The 12,856-nt window shown below is 42.9% G+C and overlaps 1 protein-coding gene across 1 annotated transcript; it reads right to left on the reverse strand.

Annotated features, from left to right (window-relative positions):
* Window positions 1-445: 445 nt before the first annotated feature.
* On the reverse strand, window positions 446-8,979 carry slc40a1 (solute carrier family 40 member 1). The gene is made up of 8 exons (XM_038704868.1): window positions 8,640-8,979; window positions 8,440-8,507; window positions 7,879-8,038; window positions 7,392-7,507; window positions 5,360-5,486; window positions 4,724-4,969; window positions 3,976-4,602; window positions 446-3,506 (listed from the first exon to the last, which is right to left on the reverse strand). The coding sequence occupies exons 1-8, from the start codon at window positions 8,671-8,673 to the stop codon at window positions 3,190-3,192; spliced, it is 1,695 nt and encodes a 564-aa protein (XP_038560796.1). The 5' UTR covers window positions 8,674-8,979; the 3' UTR covers window positions 446-3,189.
* Window positions 8,980-12,856: the final 3,877 nt, after the last annotated feature.

Raw genomic sequence — 12,856 nt, forward strand, 5'->3', positions numbered from 1 at the left:
TTGAACTAGTATTAGGTGTTATGTAAATCTCTTAAAGTGGGACTAACTTCTGATATGACCATTACTATATCCTCATTGTTTTATTTAGTACATATCAGTTATCAAATTTGGAAATACATTGTTAAAATGATTCAATGAACCACAAAATGCAGAGTAAAAGCCCACGCACGTGTCCCAGGCCGAGCCCTCCTGTCGCTTGTGTCGAGGAAAAACCAGGTCACTCTTTGTCTTTTCAGCAGGCACGCAAGTCCAGATCATCCAGTTCAGCTTAAAGTCACTCAGTTTAACGCTGGCTGCCTGAAAGAAAGGGATTGTGGGGAGGAAAGTAGCAGCTAACTCTGCTGTGGTATGTGACCTCACACAGCAGCAGGCTAGCCCAAGACTCAGGCCAAGAAACCCTACGAACATAATATGTACATACACACATATATAAGACTAGACAGGCGAACGTAAAGGTTTTCTTTATTTAGAAGACCACATGCAACACAAGCAGTACCAACATCCGTATATTCTGTGGAGTGTGATTATTACATAAAAAGGATTTCTTTATGATTTAATGTCTGTGTCTACTGAACTACAATAACACTGAGATATATACAGAGAGATATATATATATTCAGATTAAAGCAGTATGATACAGATGAATTCAAATGAAATGCAAAAATCTTTAAGAAACCTCACGCAAACTGTTAACACTAGGAATATAAAAACATGCAAAACGTCAACTTTTCCAGACAAACAGCAGAGCAACAGTATACACAATGTATTTTTTGTATTTTCCATTTGTATATTTAAGTAAGTTTGTACTGACTGAAGGCTAATGCTATTTACATAAAAAAATACAGAGTTACGGCCATGTGTGATATTCCTGAATCAGCAGAACAAACTGTTTTAAGAGCTGGTTGTGTTCTCATGCCCAGACTGAGTTTGAGGTTACATTGAACCCGGGTGGAACATAAAAATGAAGCTCCATTCCCAGTGATCCTGCACCTCCGGGCAAACCTGCAGACATCCTGACCCACCACCACACCCTCCACCAGGTTTCATGGGAAAATGCGGCTAAAAAGTGGCCTTCTGTTCTCTGACATCTGGCGTGGCTAGCTCTATTTCCAACCTAAATAACCCCCCCTCCCCTTACCAAAATCTTGGCTGCCTAGATTTTTCATGGGTTGGCTGCGGCTAACTTGTCTCAATGTGTGCGTTTAACAGCTGTCAAGGCTAATTTACAACAAGGTGCCAGAAATCACTGGAGGTCGGAGGGGGAAAGGAACTAGTTATATTAGTTACTTTAGGTGGGTAGATCTTTAAAACGAAATAACACATTATTCTTTTTACAAATGAAAAGTTGAATTCATAAGCAACTAAATACAGTAGTGTAAGTAGTAGTAATAGTCTTGCTCAGCACACCCAGGGTTTTGCTGTTAGCCTGCTATGACCAGTAAGTAGCTTATGGTGGCGAGTGTTAGCAAACTTTCCATAGCTTTTGCTTTGTTACCAGTTAGCTGAACCTATGACTTGTCTGTTGCTGATGTTTTAGCAGAAAAAGTCACATATGCTCACTTTAAAGCAAAGATAGTTTCTGAAGGTCTGTGACTTTAAACTGTTTTTGGAGACACTTTACTTACTGACAAAATCACTTCAAGGGAAAAGTAGCATGCAAAAAAGCCACAAACAACAGGCAATACTATTTAAATACATTTTCTAGACTAGTAAGAGTAACCTGAGATCAGATCAGGGTTGCTGGCTTCGCCTCCCTGGCTGACTTTTCGAGGAAACTGGGATATCTGGGGTATTCAGCCCTGGCTAAAGGAACTGGTATAGTTTTTCCTCATAGACTTGTGTGGCTGAGGCAGGGAGACAGTTATTGAGTGAAATAGGACTGAGCAGGGGGTTTTGGGGGGAGTCAGGACTTCAGCCATGTGCAAAAATATTGATCAAATGCCTGATCACGCATTAGATGTAATGACAGATGTCAATCACTTAAAGTGCCTGTGTAACAACAATCATGATTGAAATTTTTTTCAAGAGAACGAAAAAATCACAAGGTGACAAAATAACACTATTAATGTAAACTACCAGAGAAACTAGATTTAAGTACAATCTCAGAGTGGGTTAGAAATATTCAGATAACTATGGGTATATGAAAGCAATAGTGAAGCTACACAACTACTGTCACCTGATAAAAATCTATATCCTATGTATTTGGAATGCTTCAGACAGATAACTGGATTCCCTCACTTCCTTTTATGCCGCATATGGACTTTGACTTTGGTAACTGAGAGAGCTATTGAGAAGGGTGCATAGGATTTCTCATTTCTTTCTTATGGCACAACCGTGAGCAATGGCACAGCGCAATACTGATGATACAATTATTAATTCATAAAAATCACCGTCTTTATCTCCTGAATAAATACAGTTATTTGCATAACCCTTTATAACTACGTATTAAAGAGACCAGATCCCAATTCCCAGTTTTGAGTTTGGTTAAATAAAAAGCACCCCCCCCCCTTGTCTGGAGGAAGGCATCCACAACCTGCTCATCGTACGTGTTAGCTGACACAACCAAGAGTAGGCTACCAGAGAACAGCTAGCAGACACAGCTACAGCACCAAGGAAGTCACTGAGAGGCAAGTGTCAGAAAAGGGGGGAACGCTCTGTCTTTTCCGGTCTCAGCCGTTCCCCCTAATGCAACCCTCAGTGCCTGCTTCCCTGCAAGAATTCTCCCTCAGTTTGCCCTTTAGTTAGCTGAAGCACCTTCGGAAAATCTTTCCAGCTAGACCCAGGCTGTCAGGAGGAGAATACTTTACAGGGCCTCCCCTCACTTCTTTAACAGGACCCTCAATGGGGTCACAAGCCTAGAAGTGATGGATCCTTGTTTGACAGTACATATACGTATCAAAGAGCATCGACCCATAGATGAGAAGCTGAGGCTCTCATCTGACTCCCATGCTGAAAAAGTTAGAGAAACCCTAAAGTTTTACTATGGATTAGTATCCAGTTCTTAAAGCTTTCAACTCACCTCCTGCTAATGATTAATGCTTTATTAGTGGCTACAGTATATATAGTATGTTAAGTTACCTTTCTCTGGTTTACCTTAGCATTCCGCCAGCTACAAGCAAAGATGTTAGCTGGATAAGGCTGGGTAAGGCTTGAGAAATATGTACCCAGGACAGAGTCTCTTTTATGGGGTTAGACTGTGGTAGAAAGTGAGGGGCTTTCTACATTCTCCACCTTCTGCTCCGGCGAGCAGCAGAGAAAGAGGCGGCTGCCCAGGCTCTTGAAAGCAAACCCAAAGTACATCATGTGACCCATGGCCACGAAGGAGACAGAGATGATGACCAGCAGGCCAAAGGCCTCCGGGTTCGGAGCCAGAATCACCATGATGAAGTGCAGCAGGTCTAAGAGGTAATTCATGGAGTTCTGGACACCGTTGATGACACCTCGCTCTGACTCGATCACATTCTCCTGGATGAGCTGGGTCACTGTCAGGTCAAAAGACCAAAGGCCTGCAAGACAGAGATAAACAATCCTAATGATACTTTAACAGCCACAATAAAACAACTTTCCGAGACAACAGTAGCTGTAGAGGGAATCACCAGGTAATATTATTTGAATCAAAGGTTGCAGATATTGCTCTGACATCCGGGGTACATCCATAGAGGTCTTGTGTGAAATTCCGGTGACTTATAAAAACATTCAAGTGTACCTGCTTGAGGCACCTTTAGGAAGTCAGCCTTTTATAATCTTATGAAAGGAAGTGAACTTGCCAACAAAGCATGGACACTCTAATTTCCTTTTAAATAACACTAACAAACTAACTTAGACTTTGCACCATTGACTTTATTGGCAAGCAATGATCATTTGCACTTTGGAGCTTCTACTCTGCTCCAAATCAAACTAATTCATGGTATTTCATGGCATTTAGATGAACCCCCCCTTACCACCAAATGATTCAAGGGGAACTACTTTACTCACCAACTCTAGCAGCAATGACGCCAGCAAACAGCAGACTAACAGACATGTAGGACTGCAGAGGCAGCAGCTCTTCAGCTGGTGCAGCAGTGGTGGCGTTTCCACCGGTGAGGCTGTGGTCGGCCTCGGGCAGCGCCGTCTCTCCAACCAGGTGGGAGTAAATGTCCTGGAAGGGCGATACGCTGAGGTCGAAGGAGCTCCCGGGAGCAAAGACGGAGACGACACACAGCATGAGGCAGGACAGCTGGGCCACGCCCGATATGAAGCCTGTGCGGATCAGGCCGCACTTCTTGCGAACCCAAGTGAAGGCGACGGTGCCGCAGATGCCCGACACGGCCGAGGCCCCCATCAGCAGGCTGAGCACCGAGCCGTTGAGGCCCTGCGTGTAGGCGTAGCCCGTGGTGATGCAGTCGAAGCCCAGCACTGTCATGTAGAGGAACGCCAGGGACATGCCGGCGAAGAAGATGTTCTGGTTGTAGTAGGCCACCCAGCCGGCCTTGAGGGTGCGCAGGGGTTCGCTCACCTGGTAGCAACAGCTGTGCGGCTTGGGAGAGTCGGGCGTGGCCACGACTGCGGTTTCATTCATCAGCGGCTGAGACGACTCCTCAGGGCTCTGGCCGTTCTCCAGGTCTGCAAACAGGCAGAGATTTAGTTCTGCTCAGTCTGGATCGTGACACAGACCAGAACTCTCCAAACCCAAACAATGAGTATGATGCTTTTATAAGAAGGTACAAATCAAACACAAGGCTACCTTTCGGGGGGCTGAGCTGTTTGAGCTCCTGATGCTGTTCCTTCTGGCCGACTTTCACAGCCAACGCCGGCGTCTTCTGGTAGACCTTCCACAGCAGCGCGTACTCCAGACACATGGAACACAGGTTCCAGCCCGAGATGAAGCCGCAGCCAATGAAATGGGAGCCAAAGGCCATTATCTGACCCACCAGCATGGGAGCCAGGATGTTGGTCAGCTGGTCGATAATCCGCACTGTGGCGTTCATGTCTGTTTGATACAAGAGTGGTAGGGGTTGGAAGTCAACATTAAGTTCCAGATTTAGGAGGAAATGTGATCAAGTAGTGGCCCATGAAAGTCCCCACGTTTTGGTAGCTTTTACAGATTGATATGACAGCAGGTTTGACTAGAACGACAGTACTAGCAGAGCAAATTGATATGGGTCACCAAGTTCATAAGTGCTGAGAATGTTTGCCACCATGTGAGCTTATCTTTTAAAAAGTTTACAGCAATGTGGAGAAAGCTGCAGGGGCATAAAAGGCGAAATCGAGAGTGAGTCAGCATCCAGGGTTCAAAGTCTGCCGCACTGCACAGATCTGATAACGGGTCAAGTCGGGCCTACATTAGATGATAAGCCAGCAGTGGGTAAGAAACACTGACCTGCCAACTGGCTGCTGTCCTGACCCGCCACAACCACCACCCAATCCCTCTGGATGGTGATGGATGTAGCCGTGCTGGCTAGGTTGGCAACGTTGGCGATGGTGATCACCATTATATAGCAGGTGGTCTGAAAAACAACATGGAGTATTTTTACATTTGTAGGTTATTATTACATTTGATCGGTATCCATTTCATGTCATTAAAGGACAATCTGGGTCAGGTTACTTGCTGTCAACAAACTCCATGTAAAACCAACAATGACTTAATTGTCTGTATAGGCAAAACCTAATGCCCGTCCAAAAGTAATTTAAAACACATTACTGAGTCACACGGTTGCACTGGGTGACATGTTCCTTCATTACCATAAACACACACACTGTAGTTTATTTTGAATTCTAAGCAGTTCAACCCAAGAACAATTTTTCCATTTGATTGTTTAGTTTGAAGGATTTGTAGGCTGTAGGGCTGAAGAGGTGGAAATAGATCAGAATCAGAAAAAAACAAATTTTTGCTTAACAGGAATATGCAGTTGTACAGTTATTCCTTTAATCATCATGGGAACCTTCGATTTATCTCCCCGGGTTGGGAACCGCTGCACGAAAGCAAATGCATCTTAACAAACGCACTATTTACTCCTGTTTGAGCACCGTTTGCTAAAAGCCATCTCTCTCAGGAAATCGCTGAGCCTTTATAAAAATAATGAAACTACATATTTGCAACATGAAACTTCACCTTTTCAGGAGGAACCAATGGCTTGAGTGTCACATACAAAGTAAGGAAGTCATGAAGTACTCAGATACGGACTAAGGAATCCTTTTGCTTCTAGTTTTGGCTATTTTTATGATTTAAATTCAAGAATGACAGGCACCTTTATGGGTTGAATCCCTTTATAACTCTTACTAACTGCCATCACATGTCACAAAAAAATGGACAACTTCCTGTAGGAGAAAAATCAATAACCTTCTGGGAAAAATAGCTCTTTAAAAGAAAAAACAGGGCAGCTGATAATACACGTGTGACCTCAACTACAGCAGCAAGATGACAAAAAAAAGGTCAAAAACGTGGCACACTTCATCTAGAAATCGGCCTCTTTGTTTCTTATGTGCGTTGCAAAGCAGCCGCTCTGTTCAGAAAAGCAACAAAATTGCTCCAACAGGCCAGGCCACATTTCTCTCCCTGTCCGTGTCATGTGACAGGCCTTGTAGAACCTGCTGACTACACAGTCTTCAACGAGACACTCTATCTCCTTTCTCGCCGTCCCCTTTCCACCCCCTCCGCACACACACACACACGCACACACACACTGACACTGCTCTAAACACTCTCACACGGACAACCCCCTCCCCCGCTTTACTCTGGGGACCCAAAGGCGTCCCACAAATGCAAAGGGCAACCCCCCCCCCAACAGAAAGGCCTTTGTGTTTCAACCAGATACCCAAACCAGGCTCCCACGGTGAACCGAGACCTGCCTAGTCTGCAGCTCTGGTCAGCTGCACGATCAAGTCCGAATCTTTGTGGTGAGGGAGCGCTCATGAACTTACATAGTTCAACAAGTGTAAACAAGCCCCTTGCAAGACACTGACACAAGCTTTCCTTTCCTACAGATGTGTATAGTTACCTCTGATGCTTTGTGTCCTCATCAGAAGAAAACCTAATTGTTCATGTTCCATAATTAGTAATCATTATGCAAAAAAAAAAATATATATTTTGAGTACTATAAAATAAGAAGACAAGTCGTCTGATGTGTCAGTTTTTTATCAAACAAAAATTTAAATAACAAAAACCTGCTCTGTCAATTTAAGTTAGTGGAACAAAGGTCTTCTGGGAGTGAACTACACTCTTTTCACTCTTCTGTAAAAGCTGTTTCAGTGGTCATAAATCCTATTGACGCAGGAGCCCATATCAGTAAAAGCAATCTTGAGGTCAGAGTGTTGTACTTGAGGTAAAGGGGCAAAAATGCTTTCAGTCAAAATCCCCATCAGATCATGTTGAAACCATGAGTGTGTAAGAAACAGCACAGGGGGGATCTTACCAGAATCCATCCATTGTAAAGCTCCACAAGCTGTTCTTTGAACTGGAAAACAACCATCAGGAGGATCCCGCACGTGATGACGCAACTGTTCTGGACGAGCAGTGAAGTCTGGGCCACTGTGGAAACACCATGAAGAACATTAGGGACAGAAATCTGATCAAAGACAACAGGTTTCTGTCTGATAAATGAGTTCATTACAGCGCTTTAACAAGACAGTTGGATGCATTCCCCGCTCCCTCATCTAATCTAATTGTGTCTGCCAAATTCCTCTGAATAAACATTCAACAAGAGTTGCATTTAACTATGACAGTGAGGGAGGCAAACAGCACATGTGCACACTGTACATGATGACTATAATGCTAATCCCTTTGTTGGTGCTCCGCATCTATTTTCAGGATCAAATCTACATGGTTTTGGCTTTTTATTCGTGGCAAACGTGTTGTGACGAACCCTCAGGAAAAGCTGGCTTTGATTTAAGCTGCCTTACCTTTGAGTCTGGGATTTTTGTCCACCCAGTCCCCAATGATGGCCCCCAGCAGCAGCACGGAGCCGGCCACCACCAGCCCATATACGGCCGTGAGCAGCAGGCTGTTGCCATACAGCTCGACCAGGAAAACAGCCACGGCAAAGTTCCACATGCGGTCACCCTGAGAATTTAAAATTTTGATTAATTAAAGGTCAGGCTGATATTTGATCCAACATTTCCAAGTTGGTGCTGGTAGGAAATGTGGTTTGGGTGCTACATAAATAATAAGAGCCCACTCTGCTGCCATGGGCTGAAAAACTAACACCCTCTTCAGGTGACTCTATCCTTGGAGCCATGGAGGAGCTTTGTAAAGACCAGCAGTGTGTGGTGAGCTACACTGGGAAAACATGTCATTTTGTATTGTAATGACAGTTATAATAACACATATAATGTAACAATAACACATTCATGGTGTATTACATCTGGTTTGACACTAAAGTAGGCTACAGATGTACAAATAGATAATAGTGGGTCATTTAAAAGACAATAATGTGGTTAATTCTAAGTCACTGTTTCACTTACCCATGTTGACAGAGCATGTCCCATGTAAATTAGGAATTTAGAAGAAGTGAAGAAGTCTCGGGCAGATTCTGCAAAGCATTTAAACAAACACTGAACTGTCAGAGGCGTTGCAGCTGGTGGTCCGCAGCCACCGTTTTACAGTCATGATGTGAAGGCTCTGTCAGGGAAATATCTTGTTATTGCAATGCAAAATAACCTACCACAGCAAGTCTTCTTAGGTCCAGAGTTTTCCATTTTAAAGATGTCCAAAAAAAAATAACCTATTGAATATTACTGTTTTCCCTTTACGTTGTCTTCTCTTTTGTGCTTGTAGGAAGTCGACCCCTGTCACTGCTGGACCTAAAGATTACTGACTGCAGTGACACAAACACGGCGTTTCTCCCTTTTCCTCCTTTCCAAACTTAGCTATCACTGTAGCTGAAGTTGGAAAGAAATAGCTTTATAGACTAAAAGCCGGTTTGTCGCGAAAACACAAAGCTGGGAGCCGAACGCAGTGCTGCTCCGTCGGGCGGTGAGCTCCGCTCTGATGCTCTGTGTTTACGTCCCGCACGAAATATACCCACGTTGTCACGTGACCTGCCTTTTTTTTTTTTTTTACATTGTGTCAAAAACAAGCGGGGCCCTCCTACCGCACACAAGCTCGGGGGAAAAAAGCTGAAACATGTCTGTACAAAAAAGGTGTCATTGTTAACAATATCAGAAAAAAACCTATAGCCCTCTTTCCACAGCGGTTGGTGGGTTTTTGTTTGAATTGGCTGCCTTCCCTCAGGACGGTTCGACACCAATCAACACCTGACCCAAGACGCTTCTACAGAGATAACAGCTCTTTATCACAGCAAATGAATTATGGAGCCTATTTGGCTTACTCAATCTTTCTGAAGGTTAGGTGTCTGCTGTTGTCAAGTGTGTGTGTGCTTACTCACTACAGTGGTTTCTCCCACCACAGAGTTCACATCTTAAACTTAGGCAAAACTAGCAATCCCATCATGTATAAATACTCCATTACAAATCCTGCTCTCAAAATTTTACCAAAGTGTTGGTGGGAAAATGTACCGAGAATATCACACCTAAAAGTTTTTACTTGTTATGCTGAGTGCACCTGAGAATGTTCTATTGAATATCATTACTGATTAATGAATGTGTAAGTAGCATTTTACTTATTGTAGTTGGTGAAGGTCGAGCTAACTGTAACTACTTTACAAGCAGTTTGGTATTTTAATCTAGATCATAAAAAAGTGCAATATTTGTCTCTGAAATGGAACACAAGTCTGAAGTGGCATAAAATGGACGTACTAAAGGAAAGTTTGTAATACAAGGTACAAGGTTGCTTATTAGTCATTATACAGCACAAGGCTGCGTAACGAAATTAAATTTGTAGTTCCTTTATGCTACACACACAACATATAATTAAGTGAAGGCCTATATTAAAATATGGTAACATATAAAATAAAACAAAACAATATACAGTTATTTATATACATACACGTATAAACCCGGAAATTCCACTGTGCATTTTTTGAATTTGCATCTGGGTTGAATATAAAGTACAAATACAAGTAGTATAACATTGTACTTCAGTACAGCAGCCTAATTGAGTAAATGTGGGCTACGTTGTGACTTTTCATCATTGACTGACTGTAAGAGAGCATAGACTATAGATGTTGGGAGTTACAACCATATGGTCATTTTCAGTCGGTGGGATGCAGGTTTACACCAAAACTGTGTCACTAATGAACTATTCTGTTATGCTATGTTTATCAGTAAAGATTCAGTTGGTTCAATCAGAGCAATAAAACAGTTCCATCTTAAATGGAAGAATGTTTTAGATGAATACAATACATTTCCCGAATACAAAATCATTTGAGACTTTTGATGATTTAAAAGACATGCTGCACTTACTTTTTATAGCTATATACTTAGGGGGCACTAGCAAGTATTGCAATCTAAGTTAAAGATTAACTGAACATCCCTGTGTATTTTGGTGCCTTCCAACACAAATAATCGCTGAAGGTTTCAAACATTTTGGTATAGCCTTGACCTGGTGAAGCTGTTTACCACGAAGCGTGTTGCCTTAGAGCTTGGCCTTTTTGTGTACAAAGCACACATATAGATGACTTGCAGGTCAAACTCTCCCAACTGACCATTCCAGTTTTTTCAACTCATCCCTACAGCGTTCTGAAAGCTGAAGTACTCACACACACAGCACAAAAACACTTGCAAACAAACATCCCAGAAACATTCCCCTTTGGCTGAATCCATCATTGCAGACATGTTGATCCAATAAACATTTGTTATTGTGTCCAGCCCTGTTGCAACATCTTAAAATATGAGCTAAATTAGATTTAGAAGCCAAAAAATGGTGTTTTAAGCAACAGATTCAATTCCAAACGGGGTGTAGAAAGCTTGTGCTGCTTTTTTCGTGCATTCAAATTCAAATACATATCCACCTCAAAATGTACATTTGTTTATGTAAACTTAAGTGAAGCCAATTTCAAAAATGCATTACATCCAATTTGGCTTTATATTTTGGCTGAAGTATTGTTTATAATGTCTAAACCACTTTGAAAGTGTTTTTAAAAGTCAAATATATATTTTAAATAAATATAATTGCAAGGGGTAAAAATGGCATTAAAATATACTAAAAATATAGCATATTCTATATTCTTCCACACTTACTTACAAGGAACAATGTAAGTGGGTCATTCTTAAGGCAGGATTGTGTGTAATATTTATCTGAGGCCGGGTTCCCAACCATGCAAAACCCCTGTTTCCATTGTTTATGCTAAGCTAAGCTAATCTCCTTCTGGCAAGTAGCTTCATATTTAGCAAACAGACATCACAGTGGCGTCAATCTTCTCATCTAACACCCGCAACTCTTTATTTCCCATGGGCCCCATAGGGGGTTGATCCGGCCCTGTATATACTTACTATATTTTAGCATGCAGTACTATGAGTATGTGAAAACATACTGCTGCTGGGCTACCAACAAATCTGCTTGTTAGCTTCACACAGATGTTAAAAAAATATATACACGAGCAACACGTAGGCCTACTCTGTGCCATCTCATGGCATGAGGGAGCAAAACTGACATTGTCAAGGAACATAAGCACATATTTTGGGCCAAGTGATGACAATAGGCGCTTCTATCCCTTTGTGATCTATTCAAGGATCACAGAGAGCTTGAAAGCCTTCACACATAGAGCTGCTACAAACAGATTACCAGCCACACTATTAGTGGGCCGGTGTGTCAGTTACCTGTCATCAGTGGTCAGACGGCTGCTGTGTCATTGTGCGGCCGTGTGACCTGCAGGTATGTCTGCAGGATCCCTTTACAGCCTGCCTGTGGCACAACAAGCTGTGTTTACGCGGGCTAAATCTGTGCTCCCAAGACAAAAATATGAGAATGACTTGCCTCCTGTGGCCGTAAGTTGTCTGACACTCACAAGCCACAGCTAAAGAAAGGATATAGGTAGAGGGAGGATGTGAAATCTCACCTGAAGGACGGTATAGGTGAGGCTGGATCAGGTTATCCATCTATTGTTCATGCGCCCTGTATGTGGAATACATGTTCTTTTTTTGTGCTGAGCTCTTGTTCCAATAGAGCCTATCGAGTTATAGGTATTACAGCACAGCTCCCGTGGTTCAGCAATTTCATTGACATTTAGCTGGAATACCTGACACTGAGTTCTCAAGGTCTCCCAACATCTCATGACACGGGACACAGCAAGATCACTAACCATCTCAGTGACCAAACAACACCAGAAACAATGATTATAATTATTACCGTTACCCATTTTTGGAACATAACAGTGCTGCGGTCTTATTGTTACTGTGGATATCTACCACAGCCCTGGGCCTAAGACTTTGATGTGTGCCTGACAGCTCCAGCAGAGAACGATAAACACCAAAGGTCACTGTCTGGCTGGCCACCTTTCCCAAAATGACAACCCCTGTATCTAGGGAATGAAACTGTAAACATCTGACAGCTGTTTCAGATCAATACAATGTTGCAGCTCAGTGGGCAGCAAACCAGTGTGGTAACTTCAGACAGGTGTGTTTGCCTGTCATGGTGCAGGATCGAAGGGTGCTTGACCAGCTGCTGAAGCAAGGTCAACAGTTGTGTCATCCAGGGTAATGTCTCTTTACCGTTTGTTGACCGCTGCCAGGCCATTGAATCTCAGGTCCTCAAAAATATGTCTTTAATGTAATTGTACCACGTGTGGCTGGTTTGAATCCCTGCATGCTGAAGGCGTGAGTAATGCGCTGCCTTCCCTCAGTGACTTCTGTTGGTTGGTCCACCACTTTGGTCCAGACTCAACAGATATTGGATGGAGTGCCATGACATTTTGGTGCAGGCATTCATGGCCAGCAGAAGATGAATCCCACTGACTTTTCCTCCAGCGAGCCATCACCAGGC

Source organism: Micropterus salmoides, unplaced genomic scaffold, assembly GCF_014851395.1.
Source record: "Micropterus salmoides isolate LMB-PRFRI ecotype aquatic unplaced genomic scaffold, ASM1485139v1 Ms_hic_scaffold_730, whole genome shotgun sequence".
Taxonomy (NCBI): Eukaryota; Metazoa; Chordata; class Actinopteri; order Centrarchiformes; family Centrarchidae; genus Micropterus; species Micropterus salmoides.